Consider the following 20,941-nt stretch of genomic DNA (forward strand, 5'->3'; position numbering starts at 1 on the left):
TTCCATCAAACAAAAAACATTTCAATTATCCAGCAAATGACATGAACTTTTTAAATGCAAAGATGGAGAAGCCGAATCTGGCAACATCAGTTGAAATTCACAGCACTACAGACCAACACAAAATAGTAGTAGGTAATAAAATGTACTTGCACATTTAGGCACCTATTTACACGATCAGAGTCAGGAATCTCGAGCTCTCCCCTGTAAATTCTTTTCCTTTGATCAGCGTCAATACCACGTGAAGATACCATTGGTCTGTTACTAATCTTTCAAAACTTTGGCGAGAGCATCAAAAACTCCCTGTAAAGTAACATCCTCCACAATGAGGACCTTATCCCTGGATTTCGAACCAGAACCTATAGAAACTTGTCTTCTTTTGACCCCAACAACGGAGCTTATATAATCGATTAGGGCAGCATTAGCTTCACCATCTTTAGCAGGTGCGTCTATTTGAACACCAACTGCATCGTCATCCAAGTCAGTGACGGTGGCGATTTTGGACCCTGGCTTCGCGTGGATCGTGATGGCGACGGACGACGGAGGAATGGCGCGGATGCACGCCGGAATTTTGGGAGTTGAAACAGCCGGCTGAGTTAACTCGCCTGACTTGCTTTTACCTTTGCTTTTCTTCGAGGGAGGCATAGGATACCTGTAATTATCAGAACCGGGGAATTTCAACAAGTTTATTAAGGATTTAACCCGACATATCTAAGAAAAATAATACTATTTCATTTTTTTTCATTAAGTACTAAAAGACCTAGTCATCAGGTTGGACAATAATGGGCCTCACTCATGACCCAATTTGATCGGGGATTTGCATCTATACCCACTTTTTGGGTCACATTTTAACTTATACTCGTTTTGCAAAAACAATTGCAAGCGTACCTACTTTTCGCGTAACTTCAGACATACGGGCCTAAAGTAGCAAAAATTTATGTCTGAAATTTGAACTTCAGAATGTTTTGCCTAAAGTGTAGCAAAAATTCAGATATTTTGCATGATGGCCTAACTTGCAAAGGCAATCACGCAAATTTCAGTTCATAGTGCAAATGGCAAACTTCAGTTCATAGTGCAAATGGAAAACTTCAGTTCAATAAAAAAATATCATGTTTTGGCTGAAGTTTTTGTTTGTAATTGCTGCACTTCAGCATTCTAGGGCAAATGACAAACTTCATTTCAATAAAACAACAGTATGTTTTGGCTCAAGTTTTTGTTTGTAATTGCTGCACTTCAGCATTCTAGTAGCTGGTGATTTATTTTGTATTTACTGAACTCTAGCATGTTTTAGCTGAAGCTTTGTTCTGTATTTGCTGAACTTCAGCATGTTTTAGCTGAAGCTTTGTTCTGTTTGTGATGAACTTCAGGGGTGAAGTTTGTTTTGTATTTGCTGAACTTCAGCGTTCTAGGAGCTGAAGTTTTTGCTTATATTTGTTGAACTTCAGCATTCTTAGAGCTGAAGTTTTAAACAACAATGAATTTAATAGACCATGATTAACAACAATTGATGTTGTTCATTTCAAAGATTAAAGAATGAAAAATATTTTCGATATGAAGAGGTCTGAAGTTTTATTTTTGAGGGAAAAATAGTAATTTTACCGAATCCGTAGGTTAAATAAATATGATAAAACATTCACGCTGTATAAATATATAACTACGCTCCATGTAAGATATTTGAAAAATCGGCGATCTTAAGTTTCAAAAGAGCCAAAATTAATGGAAATAAATAAAGAAAGAGAAAATAAAAGAGGAAGGAAAGAAACTAGATGAATAAGACAGTGGGTACAACTATTAACGAAGGAGGAGAAGGAGGAGGAGAGAGATGCTTGAAATTGTTTAAACAATGGGTACAAGTTAAAATCTTTTTAAAAAGTGGGTATAGGTTAAATGGGGGCGACCAAATAGGGCGCCACGTGCAATTTTTACAATTTGATCCCAGCAGATCCAAGCCCATGCAGTATAATAGCATGTTTGGCCAAGCTTCTCAAGAGGACAAAAGTATTTTTTTTCTTTTTCAAAAGCATTTTTTTCCCTAACTTGAGGTGTTTGGCCAAGCTTTGTTTGGGAAAAAAGTGCTTTTGGGAAGAAGCAGAAGCAGTTTTTGAGAAGCAGAAAAAAGTAGCTTCTTCCCAAAACCAGAAGCAGAAGTAGTTTTGACTTTTATTCTTACAAAAAATACCCTTAACAAAATATAGTATATACCAAAATAACCGTTAAATTTAATACTTAGGATATTAATGTATAATAATTTCTTATTATTTTTAGGATAGCTTTCTAATATATAGTGACTTTAGGGGTGAATGCTTTTATATTTGTTGAATGATTCTTAATATATTTAACTTATATTAAAAGAATTAAGTATTTTTAAATTTTATTTTCATATTTTACTTAAATAAAATAAAAAGATTGAATTATTGCATGTAAGAACAAAATTTTAAGATTATTTTTTTATACTTATAATATTAACTATTAAGCAAATCTATTCATGTCCTTATTCGTAATTTGATACTTAAAAGCACTTTCTGAAAAGCTTGGCCAAACACAAATTATTGGTCAAAAGTGCTTTTCAAAGTGATTAGCCAAACACAAACTGTTTTTCTGCAAAAATACTTTTTTCAAAAGCACTTTTGAAAAAAGTACTTCTCAAAATAAGCTGATTTCTCCTGCTTGGCCAAACAGGCTATAAGAGAAGAGGAAAAGGTAAATGAAATTTTTGGGAAAATAGAAATGGATTTTTGAGCTATTTATGTGTTTTTTTGGGGTGGGGGGGTGGGGGGGGGTGGTGGGGGAGGGTGTTCTCATTTCTATAATGTAATTAAGGTCGGGGCTTTTTGCATCTATACTCGGTTTTGGGGTCACAATTGTAGTTATACCCACTTTGCAAGCAAGCCTACACTTTACGATCAACCTCAAACTTATCTGGTATGGAATTTTAAAAAAATTAACCCGAAGTGAAAAAATTATACTATAGATGCATTTAAGGCCAAATAGGTCTGAAGTGAAACCAATGGTTTCATGCACTTAAGGCCAAATAAGACTGGAGTTCAATAAAACAACAACATGTTTTGGCTGAAGTTTTTGTTTGTAATTGCTCTAGTAACTGAAGCTTTGTTCTGTATTTGCTAAACTCTAGCATATTTTAGCTGAAGCTTTGTTCTGTATTTGCTAAATTTCAACATGTTTTAGCTGAAACTTTGTTTTGTTTGTGATGAACTTCATGGCTGAAGTTTGTTTTGTATTTACTGAACTTCAGCGTTCTAGGAGCTGAAGTTTTTGCTTATATTTATTGAACTTCAGCATTCTTAGAGCTGAAGTTCTAAACAACAATGAATTTAATAGATCATGATTAACATCGATTGATGCTGTTCATTTCAAAGATTAAAGAATGAAAAATATTTTCGACATGAAGAGATTTGAAGTTTTATTTTTGAGGGAAAAATAGTAATTTGACCGAACCCATAGGTTAAATAAATATGATAGAACATTCACGCTTTGTATAAATATATAACTATGCTCCATGTAAGATATTTGGAAAATCGGCGATCTTAAGTTTCAAAAGAGCCAAAATTAATGGAAATAAATAAAGAAAGAGAAAATAAAAGAGGAAAGAAAGAAACAAGATGAATAAGACAGTGGGTACAACTATTAACGAAGGAAGAGAAGGAGGATGATAGAGATGCTTGAAATTGTTTAAACAGTGGGTACAAGTTAAAACTTTTTTTAAAAGTGGGTATGGGTTAAATGGGGACGACCAAATAGGGCGCCACGTGTAATTTTTATAATTTGATCCCAGCAGATCCAAGCCCATGCAGTATAATAGCATGTTTGGCCAAGTTTCTCAAGAGGCCAAAAATATTTTTTTTTTCTTTCTCAAAAGCACTTTTCCCCCTAACTTGAGGTGTTTGGCCAAGTTTTTTTTTTTTTTGGGGGGTCAAGTTGTTTTGGGGAAAAAAGTGCTTTTGGGAAGAAGCAGAAGCAGTTTCTGAGAAGCAGAAAAAGTAGCTTCTTCCCAAAAGCAGAAGCAGAAGTAGTTTTGACTTTTCTTCTTACCAAAAATACCCTTAACAAAATATAGTATATACCAAAATAACCGTTAAACCTAATACTTAGGATATTAATGTATAATAATTTCTTATTATTTTTAGGATAACTTTCTAATATATGGTGACTTTAGGGGTGAATATTTTTATATTTTGTTGAATGATTTTTAATATATTTAACTTATATTAAAAGAATTAAGTATTTTAAAATTTTATTTTCATATTTTACTTAAATAAAATGAAAAGATTTAATTATTGCATGTAAGAACAAAATTTTAAGATTATTTTTTTATACTTATAATATTAACTATTAAGCAAATCTATTCATGTCCTTATTCGTAATTTGATACTTAAAAGCACTTTCTGAAAAGCTTGGCCAAACACAAATTATTGGTCAAAAGTGCTTTTCAAAGTGATTAGCCAAACACAAACTGTTTTTCTGCAAAAATACTTTTTTCAAAAGCACTTTTGAAAAAAGTACTTCTCAAAATAAGCTGATTTCTCCTGCTTGGCCAAACAGGCTATAAGAGAAGAGGAAAAGGTAAATGAAATTTTTGGGAAAATAGAAATGGATTTTTGAGCTATTTATGTGTTTTTTTGGGGTGGGGGGGTGGGGGGGGGTGGTGGGGGAGGGTGTTCTCATTTCTATAATGTAATTAAGGTCGGGGCTTTTTGCATCTATACTCGGTTTTGGGGTCACAATTGAAGTTATACCCACTTTGCAAGCAAGCCTACACTTTACGATCAACCTCAGACTTATCTGGTGTGGAATTTAAAAAAAATTAGCCCGAAGTGAAAAAATTATACTATAGATGCACATAAGGCCAAATAGGCCTGAAGTGAAACCAATGGTTTCATGCACTTGAGGCCAAATAGGACTGGAGTTCAAATTGTGGAGAAACATAAATTTGTTCTTAGAATTTTAACAATCAATATACGATTTAACACCTAAATCTACTCCAAATGAGCTCAAATTTGAAAAATAACCTTCAAATATCATCAAGAACAAAACCTAATCATCAATTTGTCAAAACAACAATAATTCTAACGAATCCATTTTACAATTAAGAAAAAAAAGTAGAAGAAATCCTAATTAGTAGTAAAAATAAATAAAGTGTCACAACAGCTCACCATTGTAAAACACCATAAACTACCTTAAAATATGTTCACAAACACAATATAAATTTATTGTCACACGAAGAAGAAGAAGAAGAAGAAAGAGGAGAAAAAGGCTTAAGTTATTTAAACTTTGGGTACTAGTTAAAAAAAATTTAAAAAATGGGTACAAATTAACATTAAGGTCGTTGTTAACTCTACCCACAGAATTGCTCTATATGAGTTCTGATTTTGTGTTTTCATAGAACTTCTCTACTGTATGGGATAATTGTTTAAAGAAACACAATACTCCAAATAAGTTATACAAATAATTTATATGACCTTAGGGAGGGATCCTTTGGTTTTGAAGCAAGTTATGCATGGATGAAGAAGAAAAATAGTATAGTTTAGAAACATATTATGTACGGATTATAATAGGATATTAATAATACAGTGTTAGTAATAAAGGTATTTTATTCTTCGTTCTATAAAATTTAGGTGGGAATAAAAGCAATTTTATGCAGTTTTAGGCAACATCACTAACCAAATATCACTTCAGATAGGGATGTACTTAACTTTGTCAAACAAGAACACTAATGTAATGATTATTTTTATTTATTATTGCTCAATAATGACAGCAAATCTAGAGAAGATCAATGTTAATTTTATTCATTATTGCTCAACAATGACAGCGAATCTAGAAAAGATTAATATCCACCCAAATTGTTGTATTAAATATTTGATGGGGATAGAAATGAGACGTCACATAAAAAAAAAGTCTTTAAGAAAAAAATTTCTACTCAAATGGATGAATTTCACATATCAAAGTATTTGAAGAGAGAAGTACAAATTTCCCTATTTTGACTATGCTTAAGAGTTTATTACGGGAAAAATAATTACTCCGTTATAGTTTTATTTCAAAGGAAAAGGAAAGAGAAGAAAAGAAAAGAGAAAGGAGGAAACTTTTTAGGTACTTTGCAAATTATAGAATCTGCCACCAAATTCTCCACCAACAGTCACCATCAAACAATTCAAGCTACTTACGAGATTCTCCATTCTCTGCAAAAGTTCTAGCATTTTTTACCATTTTAATTTCTCATTAATGGAGTGTATCTCCCATAAAAAGCCACACATGGGTTCTTCTGATTTGGTAAGTAAACATCCAATCTCACGTCATTTACAATTTCTTAATTGGTTATGAACAGTGCATTTTCTTTTGTTATCTCGAGAAATCTCCAAGAATTTTGTAAAATATTGTAATTGGATGGTATGTTTCAATAGTTCAATTCAACTATTCAAGTAAGGCCACATGTAAAAGTTGTACTTTCGTCAGACCCCACTTGCCTTATTTTACTATATCTCTCTGCACCTTCCACTTTCACATGTTCACTGAGAGGGTTAATTTGTCTGTTCTGGATTAGCTATGAAGTACTAGTGGTGAATTCATTGCTTTATTTTGTGTGTGTTTATTTGTTGTAATAGACCTTTTTTTTAAGACAAGAATCTAACAAAAGTTTGTGTCTTTAAGCTTCTTTAATTGGTCTGTTTGTTCAGATTTCATGTGATTAGAGGAGTCTTGAATTTTCAAAGTTTCTTTGTTTTTGCAAATTAGGTATTCATTTCTGGTTTCTTTTACTTTCACCAGCTATTCTTGTTGTCATTCCTTTTGATGGTAGTGGTGGACAGAAAGTGTTAAATTCGCTTTCTAGTATTATTTTCATAAACATATAGGGAGTGAGAGAGAGGGCTTATATTTTGGAGCCTATTCAGTACTTGTTCAAAAGTTTGAACTTTGCAGTTTGTGGCCATTGGTTGCAGAAACCATGGCTTCTCTTCTGCGAAATTTCTGGGCAACCCCTCGTTTTGCTCTTAACCAAGACTATAAGCCTCAGTGTATAGCTCAAATCAGGTGCTTAGCTAGCAGGGACTCCACGTTATTGTCTTCAGATACTGTTAGAGTTAATGGTGTACCATCTATTGAGGAAAGGGAGAAAGTTATCCCAATAGATGATGTGGAAAACGGTCATCTGTCTTCAAGTATTAAGGAGAAGAGCAAGGAGGATATTCAAGACAAGTTGGAACCCCTTTGGGATGACGGATATGGAACTCAAACTGTGAAGGATTTTCTTGAGATAGGATCGGACATTATTAAGCCCGATGGAGGTCCTCCGCGGTGGTTTACTCCCATATCAGCTGGCCCTCCTTTGAAAGACTCTCCTCTCCTTCTTTTTCTGCCTGGTAATCTTCATAATGAAAAGAAAAATAATGATTGAACAGAGCTTTTCTTATAATTTAGTGGTACAGCTAGGGGAATTAATATTAGTATGGTAGTCGTAAAATTTGAGGAAAAGCCTTCGAATCAATCAGATGTAGCAGTTCATTTCAGCAACTCATGCATGCGATTTCTAGGATACAGTTTTTATTGTTGAATTTGTGGAGGGTTTTCCTTTGCATTTTTAGATGGAGCAGTACATTTCAGCAAGCCATGCATGCTGTTCCTAGGATACAGTTTTTATTGTTGGATTTGAATGACTAACTAGAACGCTATTCGAATGTATAGGAATGGATGGCACTGGGTTGGGTCTTGTTTTACATGAGAAGGCTCTTGGGAAGTAAGTACCACACAATCTTCTATAACATGTAATAATATTCGTCTGTTCTGGTATTGTTCTTTCCCTATTGATGCCGAGGCAGCAATCAGTCAGCTTCGTGATTCCACAAGTGTATGATACTGTAACTTGCTTGTTGCAGAGTTTTTCAGGTTTGGTGCTTGCATATTCCTGTGTATGATAGAACACCGTTTGACGGTATAGTATTTTTTCTTTCTTCTCTTTATTTAGTGCTTTGTGCATCTGTTGGTTGGTTCAATTAAGAAGCCTTCTATTCTGGATTTATGTTTATATTTGCAACACGTATCAATTTTAGAAACTTTACTGTACAAAATCACCAAGCGAGTTAAAAAAATATCATAGGTTCCTGCATTTGCAAGGATTGATAGAAAGAATTTGGGTGACTACTTGAAGAAGGCACATTGGAGGCTGATGGAAGGAAATCAATATAGAAGGCAGTAGTTTGACATTATGCATGTCTCTCCAATTATCTCACATGTTTCTCTCTTTTGAATGATCGAATTAAGAACCAAACTACTTAATCACATGCTTAGGGAATAAAATTGGCAGAGAGAAGAAATTGGAGTTTTATGTTTTCTTGCTTTCTACTTCTTTTTCTTTTCCATATAGTTGTCCTTTGTATGGTTAACCGCCAGCCAAAAGCTTTAAGAACTGAAATAAAAGGTAAAGGTCTACTTTTTACCGTTTTGGAGATTGGGGTTGGAAATTATGAATGATGCTTGAATGTGTTTTGGTTTTGGTTCATCTGTAAGTGAGATTTATCACAGCTGGAAAAGAATATAGTTTATGATTATATTCTATTTGCTTAAATCGTATAGAGCTGGCGGAATATGTCGAGGAAACTGTGAGGATGAGGCATGCTTCATCTCCAAACAAGCCTATTTATTTAGTTGGAGATTCATTTGGAGGGTGCTTGGCTCTTGCTGTTGCTGCTCGTAACCCTAAGATTGACCTTGTTCTAATATTAGCTAATCCAGGTAAGCTATCAGAAAGAGAGCAACTTCTTACTGTAACTCCTTATGACACGCGGTAATAATCCATTGTCTAATTATCAGTTTCTGTATCTTTCAGCAACTTCATTTGGCAGGATGCCTCTCCAACCTCTGCTTCCTCTTCTAAAGTCTTTGCCTGATGAATTTCATGTGACAGTCCCTTATCTTCTGAGCTTTATTATGGGTATAATTCAATCTCTTTCCCAGAATATAATCGTCTGTAACTTCCAAGTTTCTTGGTGCATTTATTGAAATGTTTCTTTGATTTTTGATCTTAACAAGATATGTGTTTCCATTCTTGTAATTTTAACCGTTGCGTGTTAATTGATGGTCGTCATTTTCCTCTTTAGCTGAATAATATTTCAAGTGTTCATAGTGTTGATATTTCTTCTACTAGAAACTTGTACCATACATAAATCTTGATTATACCTTGGAGTAATCTCGGAACTTTATGAGACATCAATCCAAAATTGAGTTGCTTATGCATTCTTAGTTCTTGTTGATTTTTTCCTGTTCGAAAATTGTGTTGAAGAGGATATATTTCTTATAACCCTTTATTTCGTCCTTTTTCCCTTTTACATTGATGAACAATGTGCAGTTGCAACTGGCAAGTTCTTCATATTGTCGACAAAATAATGTGCCATTTCTGCATCAGGTGATCCAATGAAGATGGCGATGGTTAACATTGATTCCATGCTTCCTCCTAGACAAATTATTCAACATCTCTCTGACAACCTCACTGCTTTCCTGGCCCACCTTTCTGTAAGTTCTGCTTGAACTACTTTGATTCTTCCTGGATTTAGGTTTCTCTATTGCTAAAGGAAGACTTTTGTATAGACTGGTTTTAGCAAGTGCTAGTTTCAGTTTCTTCACTTGTTGTCTAGGATAATAACTATGATATTAACCAAAATGATAGTTCTGTCACAGCTTGGATCAAATTAAAACAGTACTCCTTGTATGAGTGACAGAACTTTTCATGTTTAATTACTCTAGAAATTATACTAAGAGAGTAGAAAAGAGAAGAAAAGAGAAGGCCACAATTAGAAGTAGCAGAAGAGGAGAATGTGCATACTAGAAGAAGAAGAACGGCCGTTGTTTAAAGAAGAAAAATAAGAAGATAGATGCTTCTGCTTGGTCATTCAAATGATTTGAAGTTCCATGTCATTTTTCTCCGCTAGGAAATTGTTTAGGGATTCATGTTACAGTAATTGTATCCCTTCCCTTTCTTCAGGGTGTGGCTGATATTATACCAAAGGCAACTCTTCTCTGGAAGTTGAAGCTTCTTAGATCTGCTTCATCTTATTCAAATTCCCGTCTCCATGCTGTTAATGCTGAAGTACTTGTGCTTGCTAGGTCTGATCTCTATTCTCTTTATGTTGTTGTGACTGAAGTTTTTTGTGCGGGTATGTAGGTTAAAGCGTTTTGCTCAATTCTGAATATTGGTACACTAGGCCTTGTAGTTATGCCTCATGGGCCTTTTCTAGACCAATTATCTAAGAATTAGTTTATGTTTCTTCACCTTTTCTCTTTTGGTTTTTATTTTTATTTTTTCGTTCTATCTCTTTTTGGTGGATCATCTCGTGCAGTACGAAGCATATAAGTAGTCTTTGGAGCAAAACATTTAATTCAAATATCTTTCACTACAGCGAAGGTGAAGTTCATGGGTAGAGTCTGTTTTGGAGTAGTTATCATTTGCTTTACGAAATTGCAATAATCAATTTCATTGTTTTTGTCTGGGATAATAACTCATGCAAAAGAAATACTCTCTCTACTTAGGCTTTCATCAGTTGTTATACTTTAGGGGTCATAATAGTTTTTTTGATAAGGTAAAAGTTATACTTTAGGGGTCATAATAGTTAATAAGCATCAATTTTCTTTTTCCATAATAATCATCACCTTCGGTTCCATTAAATTCTTTAACCTTTCTTAGTTGATGTTCTGAAAAGTGAAAAAAATCTCATGGAACCTAAATTGATGTATATCCTTACGAGCATACTTCTGCCTTATGAGGGAAAGATTGCTAATAATGCTAATATCTTCTGTAGGATTTTCTCTCTGTATTCCATGCATGCATGAGCTTGAATTTATTCTGCCTATTGGATAAACATTTTAAAACAAGAAGTGATGTAACTGAATTGTAATGTATAGTGGCAAGGACAACGTGCTTCCAAGTGCAAATGAAGCTCAGAGGCTAGCAAGTTCATTAAGAAACTGCAAAGTACGGTACTTCAAAGACAATGGACATGCTATTTTATTGGTAAGTGGGGAGTTCTTCCCTTTTTGGGCTCTTATCATGCTTCTTCCTTGAAAAAAAATAAAACTAACTGCTTTCTTTCAGGAGTTACTGTCCTTACTATATTTGTGGTAACTTTAAAGTTTAATCAGACGGTAGCTGTAGGGAGCCTCGATAACTTATCATTGTTTTTAAATTTAAGTTTCATATTGATTTAATTCCCAATTGTTTTTCTTGTTTCTCTAGGTGCCCTAGAAATAGATATTAAGATAACACTTCACTCTTACTTTAATTTACCGATCCAAAATAAGCTGCCACTTGCAGCTTGCACTTCTTAGTTTTCGAAGTTAGAACAATTGAATAATTTAAAAGTTTTCTATAAGTACAAGTCCATCTGGACCTTTTAGATTTTTTTTCTCAAGTGGTGTTCGGTGTTTAGATAATAATGGCATTTGAGCATGCTTAAGATTTTATCAAGTTCAAACATGAATTATTATTATTATTATTATTATTATTATTATTATTATTATTATTATTATTATTATTATTATTATTATTATTATTATTATTATTATTATTATTATTATTATTATTATTATTATTATTATTATTATTATTATTATTATTATTATTATTATTATTATTATTATTATTATTATTATTATTATTATTATTATTATTATTATTATTATTATTATTATTATTATTATTATTATTATTATTATTATTATTATTATTATTATTATTATTATTATTATTATTATTATTATTATTATTATTATTATTATTATTATTATTATTATTATTATTATTATTATTATTATTATTATTATTATTATTATTATTATTATTATTATTATTATTATTATTATTATTATTATTATTATTATTATTATTATTATTATTATTATTATTATTATTATTATTATTATTATTATTATTATTATTATTATTATTATTATTATTATTATTATTATTATTATTATTATTATTATTATTATTATTATTATTATTATTATTATTATTATTATTATTATTATTATTATTATTATTATTATTATTATTATTATTATTATTATTATTATTATTATTATTATTATTATTATTATTATTATTATTATTATTATTATTATTATTATTATTATTATTATTATTATTATTATTATTATTATTATTATTATTATTATTATTATTATTATTATTATTATTATTATTATTATTATTATTATTATTATTATTATTATTATTATTATTATTATTATTATTATTATTATTATTATTATTATTATTATTATTATTATTATTATTATTATTATTATTATTATTATTATTATTATTATTATTATTATTATTATTATTATTATTATTATTATTATTATTATTATTATTATTATTATTATTATTATTATTATTATTATTATTATTATTATTATTATTATTATTATTATTATTATTATTATTATTATTATTATTATTATTATTATTATTATTATTATTATTATTATTATTATTATTATTATTATTATTATTATTATTATTATTATTATTATTATTATTATTATTATTATTATTATTATTATTATTATTATTATTATTATTATTATTATTATTATTATTATTATTATTATTATTATTATTATTATTATTATTATTATTATTATTATTATTATTATTATTATTATTATTATTATTATTATTATTATTATTATTATTATTATTATTATTATTATTATTATTATTATTATTATTATTATTATTATTATTATTATTATTATTATTATTATTATTATTATTATTATTATTATTATTATTATTATTATTATTATTATTATTATTATTATTATTATTATTATTATTATTATTATTATTATTATTATTATTATTATTATTATTATTATTATTATTATTATTATTATTATTATTATTATTATTATTATTATTATTATTATTATTATTATTATTATTATTATTATTATTATTATTATTATTATTATTATTATTATTATTATTATTATTATTATTATTATTATTATTATTATTATTATTATTATTATTATTATTATTATTATTATTATTATTATTATTATTATTATTATTATTATTATTATTATTATTATTATTATTATTATTATTATTATTATTATTATTATTATTATTATTATTATTATTATTATTATTATTATTATTATTATTATTATTATTATTATTATTATTATTATTATTATTATTATTATTATTATTATTATTATTATTATTATTATTATTATTATTATTATTATTATTATTATTATTATTATTATTATTATTATTATTATTATTATTATTATTATTATTATTATTATTATTATTATTATTATTATTATTATTATTATTATTATTATTATTATTATTATTATTATTATTATTATTATTATTATTATTATTATTATTATTATTATTATTATTATTATTATTATTATTATTATTATTATTATTATTATTATTATTATTATTATTATTATTATTATTATTATTATTATTATTATTATTATTATTATTATTATTATTATTATTATTATTATTATTATTATTATTATTATTATTATTATTATTATTATTATTATTATTATTATTATTATTATTATTATTATTATTATTATTATTATTATTATTATTATTATTATTATTATTATTATTATTATTATTATTATTATTATTATTATTATTATTATTATTATTATTATTATTATTATTATTATTATTATTATTATTATTATTATTATTATTATTATTATTATTATTATTATTATTATTATTATTATTATTATTATTATTATTATTATTATTATTATTATTATTATTATTATTATTATTATTATTATTATTATTATTATTATTATTATTATTATTATTATTATTATTATTATTATTATTATTATTATTATTATTATTATTATTATTATTATTATTATTATTATTATTATTATTATTATTATTATTATTATTATTATTATTATTATTATTATTATTAGTCTGCCTTTTATAACTTGACATATTTTTTCCATACCCTCGTTAAAAATTTAAAGCTACAATGGTATCTGATATTCATGCCTGGCGAGGGTTAATAAGTCAGTGCCTATTCCTTCTCCATTTCAATTTAGTGTACATCCCCCTCAATGCCTGAGTGTAGTGAATGGAACATCCTATTTTTTGCTAAATGCAGATGTAATTCTATGTTCTCTTCCCCTTTCTGTTTCAGTTTTTTAAATGCCTTTTATAACTTGACATATTTTTTCCATACCCTCGTTAAAAATTTAAAGCTACAATGGTATCTGATATTCATGCCTGGCGAGGGTTAATAAGTCAGTGCCTATTCCTTCTCCATTTCAATTTAGTGTACATCCCCCTCAATGCCTGAGTGTAGTGAATGGAACATCCTATTTTTTGCTAAATGCAGATGTAATTCTATGTTCTCTTCCCCTTTCTGTTTCAGTTTTTTAAAATTGTCTGAAATCTGCAGTAGAAAATCTAATAAAAAGACAGAAAATTAGAGTTTATTTTTGGATTCTTATGTTTTTTGGTGAGTCTGGTGACTGGTAGTTGTATTCCTGTAACATGACCTTATGCTATGTGGATGAATTCTGTTGTGGGAACTTTGAAGCAGTTGGTTGACTGCAGTTTTAATTGTGCAGGAAGATGGTATTAATCTGCTATCCATCATCAAAGGTACTAGTAAATATCGTCATTCAAAAAGGCATGATTATGTCATGGATTTTCTGCCTCCTAGTATGTCAGAGTTCAAGAAAGCAGTCCAGGACTTTCGGTAATTTGACTATTTGAGCATAAGGTGCATCAGGCAAATACTTGGTTGTAGCATATCATCGAGCATAAGCTTATCCCTTTTTTCCTTTTTCTATTTTTCCCAGTAGTTCTTCCTTGTTTCTCTTTGTTCTTTTTCCCTCTTGTTTGCATGATCTTTTCTTTCCCTGTGCGGTCTGTAGTAGAATACATATGTTTGTGTAGTCGAGCATATGTGATACAAATGAGGGCTGATTTGAACTACAGCTTAACATTAATTTAAATTATATGACTAATTGTGAACCACACCTATTTTGACAAAATATTCAAGTAACCTCTATTTGTTACCCTTTATCGATAAAGACGTGGAGAAGCAAATATATATTTAACAATCTGTGATGAATTCCTATGCTGACTTGCATTTAGAACAATAAAATAGTCACTGCCTAACAAAGCTCCACAATGCAAGACCAGACTTTGGTCGACTGCGATTTGTGTAAGGTCATTAAACTTCAAGGGGAAAAGGAGATAGGAAATCCCTGCTGCAATATAAGGAAGGTTGAGTCAATTTGAATCTAGAGATTGGCCAAAGTCTTCACTGATAGACCATCATTGAATGCCCATGCGGTAGACAAAATTACTTGAATAAGTGATTAGAGGAAGGGGTGATTGAACTAGTGGAAACAACCAGGGGAATGACGCTAATTTGTCATCCTTCTCTTTTGAACTTTTTTCTTGGAATTAAGGTTACATTGCACGAAAAGCTCCATTGACATACTAAAACAGCATGGTGAAAACCAAACAGATAAAGTCCTCCTCCATTTTAACCTATAAAATGTATGTATCTGCAAAAAGCTACCACCATAGTTAAGCCGTTAGTGAGCAGTATCTACATCAATGATTACACGTTTCCACATGTATAAAACACATATTTGCTTCTTTATGTGCGTTCTTCCTCTTTCCCGAGTCTCTCTATCTCCATGTGTATATGTATGTCCATGTGAAGCATATGCATGTCCTACTTGCTTCGATGCAGCAATAAATATCTATTCACTTGAACACGTTTTAATTTCTTTCAACTATCTCACCTCTGCTCAGTTGACTGTCACTTTGTTCATGTAGCAGTTCCTTGTTGGCACTTGCTGCAGCACTGATAGACATAAATGACTGACATAGCCATTAGAAGTATTTGAATGATCTTTGGCAATCCTGCCATTTGCACCTTCAGTAATTTTTATATTTTGTTCCCTTTTTTCTCCTCTTCGACCTGCTCATGGTTTTGTGATTTTGTTTCATTCTCTACTTGTGACCAAGCTTGTCGATTCCTCCTTGCAGCTTTGTTGTTTTGGATGAAATACTCTGAAAGTGTTGGGCAAAGTATATGTGTTTTAGTTATGCAACAGATATATCAAGGATTTTCGCTGAGAACGCTCTATGTGATATAATTTGAAATTTTGCTAATGAGAGAAAGTAACATGACAATATTTGTTCAGATGTATGATCTTCATTTCGTGCATGTTCCATCTAGTTATGTAGTGTATTCTTTAATTCCTAACAGTAATTTAAATGCAAAAAGGAAATAATCAACATGGCAAGGGTGTAAAAAGAACACAATTTCATGTGACACAAGTTTATTACCTTATCGCCTTTAGATAATGATAAGACATCATGTATAAAGTTTTAACTACAGCCCTGCTAGGATTAAGGAGTCTGATCCCTTGACGAGAGTGCTTAATTGAATTCTGAACCTATAACGTCCATCACTTTGGGACGAAAACTATCATTATGCAAAAGCTCATGCTCCTTTATTTGGTCAAACCTGTAAGAAGGTAATTGAAGTTGGAGCAATTTATTTTCTAGGAAGGTGTTGGGTCATAGAGCTATAACCGAATTGCATTAGTCTTTCTTTTTTCCTTTAATACGCCAATCAAACTAACAAATTTTCAGCTACCTATTTGATTTATAATGCATGCGTGTTAATATCTTGCACCTTGCGGCTAATATTATGCAAAATGATATTGCAGATGGTATCTCAATTTTACTTGTTCAGTTATGTTGTCCACAATGGAAAATGGGAAAATTATAAGAGGTCTAGCAGGGGTCCCATGTGAAGGCCCTGTATTGTTGGTTGGTTATCACATGCTTATGGGTTTAGAAGTAATCCCTCTTGTTGAACAATATTTGAGGCAGAAAAAAATTTTACTTCGTGGTATAGCACATCCAACATTGTTCACTCAGCTGATTGAGAGTGAAACTAATGAAAGTTCAATCTTTGACATGCTGAGACTATATGGAGCTACGCCTGTCACTGCCAGCAACTTTTTTAAGTTGCTTGCAACAAAGTCACATGTTCTGCTGTATCCTGGTGGTGCCCGTGAGGCCTTACATCGTAAGGTGCGTCATAATCTTCCCTTGGTTAATTCCATCTTCTATATTATTCTTAAATGGGAAGCCTTGTACTATTGCTGTTCATGCCTTCTCCTACAAGTCTGGTAAAATTGTTATCCACTTTAAAATCATTCTTGACTCCAGTTCCTTACCTTTACGCTAGGATGTGAATTACTGGTACTTAATACTGGAATTCTCTGCTTGTAGATACATTTTCTTCTGTAACTAGAGGAATTTAATGAATAGTGGATTCATGGGGGAGTATACCCCTCATATATGCCTAAAACCATAAAGATGGAATTTCCTTGCAACTAAGGACAGCTAAAAATAACTCACTTCAGAAAAGGAAAAGTACCGTTAGCTAAAAGTAAGGCCAGTGCTGAACAGAAAGGCTCACAGAGGAGATTCTTAACTGTTTTGCAATTATTCACCTTAGCCAGTGGCCTCCATTTGGTGGCAAGCTAACCACTATGATATACACTTGTCTAGTTAGTGTGTCTCTTTATATAACATTTCATAGTTGTTAAATGGTGAAATTGATGCAGGAAAACTACATTTCTGCATGTGTATAAATGTCTCTATATGTGTTATTTAATTAAAATGCATAATGTGTTAGTTCATGATTCTTATAAGTTATAACTTGGCTGAACTTCCCATCAAGTTAGTTAAGAATCTAACTGGACATATTGGAAAAGTTTTAGAGATTTAGGTTGTCTGTTACTTCTCGTTAGTTCCATACACTGGAATGTCAAGGGCGTAAAAGAGGACGCTAATTTAACTGGAAAATAAAAAATTATTTATGATGTCAGTGACGTTAATAAGCAATTAAAGCTCATTTTGCTTGTGAATTTGATGAAGACATCTAGCAACGCAAAAATAACAAAGCAATGCTTTCTTGCTGGAAAATAAGAGAAGAAACTTAATGTATCAAATAATTGACGATATGATGAATACATGACACACTTTAAGTATCAACCTCAATACACACAATATTTGTCCATTGTGTGATATATCTTACTTAAGAATTGAATCTTGAAATATTCTAACTCTTATCATTTTAACTATTAACAGTTTACTTCTAACATAAGAACAAGCACCTTATATTCTTGAACTTCGACAGAGCTTATGTAGTCATAGTCTCTTTTAGGGATATGTTACAACTGGTATTCCCAATAACAAAGTGAGAATATCACCTTTTCTTTTGGAAATGTTTGCTTCAAAGTGGATTTAGTATAATTTTCTGTGCTTTTCTGTAACTGCTATTCACAAAGGTAAGTTGAAGAGAAAGGCTGGTGACTGGCTGTCTTCTAGTGTACCTCATCGAAATGACAAGAAAATAACAATAACCTCATTGTCATCAAGTTAGGGTTTTTCCTTGTGATGTTATTTCCTATGTTGATGGTTTTGTATTTGTGATAGGGAGAAGAGTACAAGGTGATTTGGCCTGACCAACCAGAATTCATCAGAATGGCTGCAAGATTTGGTGCGACAATTGTGCCATTTGGCGTTGTTGGGGAAGATGATATAGCACAGGTTTGTTTATGCTGTCTTACATATATTTTCCTTTGTAACATTAGAAGAAATAATGATGCTTTTTGGTTCCTTGATATTATTTCCCTTAAAAGCTTTGGTCACGTATCTGTTAGCTAGTCTCATTTCAATTTGGAAGTTGCAGTGAGTTATTTTCTCTTGGGTATATTGCATTTTCGAATAAATTAATCTTGAAAGAGATTTTCGTAGAAATAGGAGTAGAACAAGGAAGAACTATTCACTTATCCCTTTGATCTGTATATAGTGACTTGTTCATTCTTGGAATTGGAACCAGTTATGTACCATTTCTCAACATATTCTTGCCTGATCTTAGCTGTTCTGATTGCAGTTAGTTCTCGACTATGACGACCTAAAAAAGATTCCTATATTGAGTGATCAGATAAGGCGTGACAACGAACTGGTGGCGAGGATGGGTGTAACAGTCAGGTTCATTCATGGTTCCCTATTGTTTTCGTATCGTTTCCTAATATTTGCTCCTTGCGCTCCTGCCTCTTTCATTCTGAACCATTTATTATTATATCCTTTTAACCGTTCTATAAATTTTTCTGTAGGACGGGTATGACCGGGGAGGTTGCCAATCAAACATTGTATCTCCCGGGCCTTTTACCTAAGGTACCCGGTCGTTTTTACTACTTGTTTGGAAAACCTATTCATACAAAGGGAAGGCAGGACCTGTTGAAAGATAGAGAGAAAGCAAAAGAATTGTACTTGCATATAAAATCTGAAGTTCAAAATAGCATGAATTATTTGCTTAAGAAAAGAGAGGAGGATCCTTACCGAAGCGTCATTGATCGGACCACATATAGAGCATTTTCTGCTACTTTTGATGATGTCCCAACATTTGATTATTAGGTGATGAGTTAGAAGTTAGATTTATTTTTATAGTAGATGATGTATACGTATTCATGGTTCAATTTTATGTTGGTATATTAAAATTTTCTCCCAATATGAGCAAGCTTTCCACCAATGACTAAGGAAAATATCAAATCTTTATCATAACTTGCATCAGTGTCAGATAGAACTTGATCAAGCAGAAACAATTTTAATTTTTCTGCAGATATTGTTCTAATTGTCAAAGATTATGTACATATTGCACCTATGTTCTTAAGGGTCTTTAGATTGAGTACCACTTTGATCCTACTTTAGTTCAATTTTCAAGCTAAGCCACTGACTAGGCTCCAATATGAAAACTCAACTGCAGTTACTATTCCCTGTTAACATCACAACATGTGCATCAACTGCAGCTGATCCACTACAAGAAATTTGACTTTCAGCTACCAGTTTTAGCGAAGGGACATAAATCTGATCGTTATAGATGTATACTTAAAATGACCATATCTTTTTGGGGTCGTTTTCAACATTAGCAAGAGGATAATATACCGTCCTTAAGAAGCATAATATTCGGATTCCGGACTATTTGTTGGTTAGAGCTGAAGTGGGTGGATATAACTGAAGAACTGAGGCAGAAAAAATATATGCTTCATTATCTCATCCAGATAAGTTTGCACCAGATTCTCTTTCAAATACATATTCTCCCTTCCAATATAACGAAGGTTGAAACAATTAAGGGTGGAATAAGAAGTTTAAAGTTGAATTATTTTCAAATATAAAGAGGTGCCAGTTCTTTTTGGAACATACTAATAAGTAAATAGTGCCACGTAAAACGTTAGAATTTTTAAATAGCCAATACTTCTTTCCCGAAAAGTCATACTCCTATTTGGTTTCCTGTAGACTGTAGTGCAAGTAAAAAGTTGAATGTGATCTGTTCCGTTCATATTGATTTCAGTTTACTAATTTGGTTTCCTGTAGAGGCCGATGGACAAGTAACATGTTCCTTTTGTAGTGTGCCACAGAAAATGTGATAAAAAGGAAGTAAAATATTAAAGTTAAATTCCATGGAATAGAGGTTTACTGAAGTTCACTTCAAGTAAAAGTAAGAGATTCTATTCCAATAGCAAATATCCTCATCTAGTAGCTTGTTCTAATTCTTGGAGGCTCAAATTGGAGTAATCTTATTCTTTACTTGAAGAGTGAAATATTCACATTTATCTCTTATACCCTGAACTATTCTCACAAAAGAATCTCTTGTTACCTGTTTCCTTCTTGGCCTTATTAGCCCTCTCACGAAAATCAACCACTGGGAAATGAAAACCTCATAGCCAGGCAAAGTAGGAGAATTTGGTTCTTTCACATTATAGCCAAAGCTAAGAGAATCCAAAGATATAACAGTAGAAACAG

At 30.4% G+C, this 20,941-nt stretch overlaps 2 protein-coding genes across 3 annotated transcripts; one reads left to right on the forward strand and one right to left on the reverse strand.

Annotated features, from left to right (window-relative positions):
* Positions 1 to 261: 261 nt before the first annotated feature.
* On the reverse strand, positions 262 to 642 carry LOC107799254 (uncharacterized). Its single transcript, XM_016622345.2, has one exon. The coding sequence runs from the start codon at positions 640 to 642 to the stop codon at positions 262 to 264; it is 381 nt and encodes a 126-aa protein (XP_016477831.1).
* Positions 643 to 6,075: 5,433 nt separating this feature from the next.
* On the forward strand, positions 6,076 to 19,649 carry LOC107764299 (phytyl ester synthase 1, chloroplastic-like). Of its 2 annotated transcripts, none has more exons than XM_075238453.1 (13): positions 6,076 to 6,282; positions 7,693 to 7,744; positions 7,884 to 7,939; positions 8,581 to 8,739; positions 8,834 to 8,938; positions 9,410 to 9,516; positions 9,986 to 10,107; positions 10,903 to 11,011; positions 14,659 to 14,789; positions 16,789 to 17,158; positions 18,572 to 18,685; positions 19,032 to 19,129; positions 19,255 to 19,649. In XM_075238453.1, exons 2-13 carry the CDS (start codon positions 7,695 to 7,697, stop codon positions 19,553 to 19,555), a joined length of 1,722 nt encoding a protein of 573 aa, XP_075094554.1. In that variant the 5' UTR covers positions 6,076 to 6,282; positions 7,693 to 7,694; the 3' UTR covers positions 19,556 to 19,649. The 2 variants fall into 2 exon arrangements, with proteins under 2 accessions (XP_075094554.1, XP_075094553.1); XM_075238452.1 differs by lacking the exon at positions 6,076 to 6,282 and adding an exon at positions 6,511 to 7,370.
* Positions 19,650 to 20,941: the final 1,292 nt, after the last annotated feature.

Source organism: Nicotiana tabacum, chromosome 19, assembly GCF_000715075.1.
Source record: "Nicotiana tabacum cultivar K326 chromosome 19, ASM71507v2, whole genome shotgun sequence".
Taxonomy (NCBI): domain Eukaryota; kingdom Viridiplantae; phylum Streptophyta; class Magnoliopsida; order Solanales; family Solanaceae; genus Nicotiana; species Nicotiana tabacum.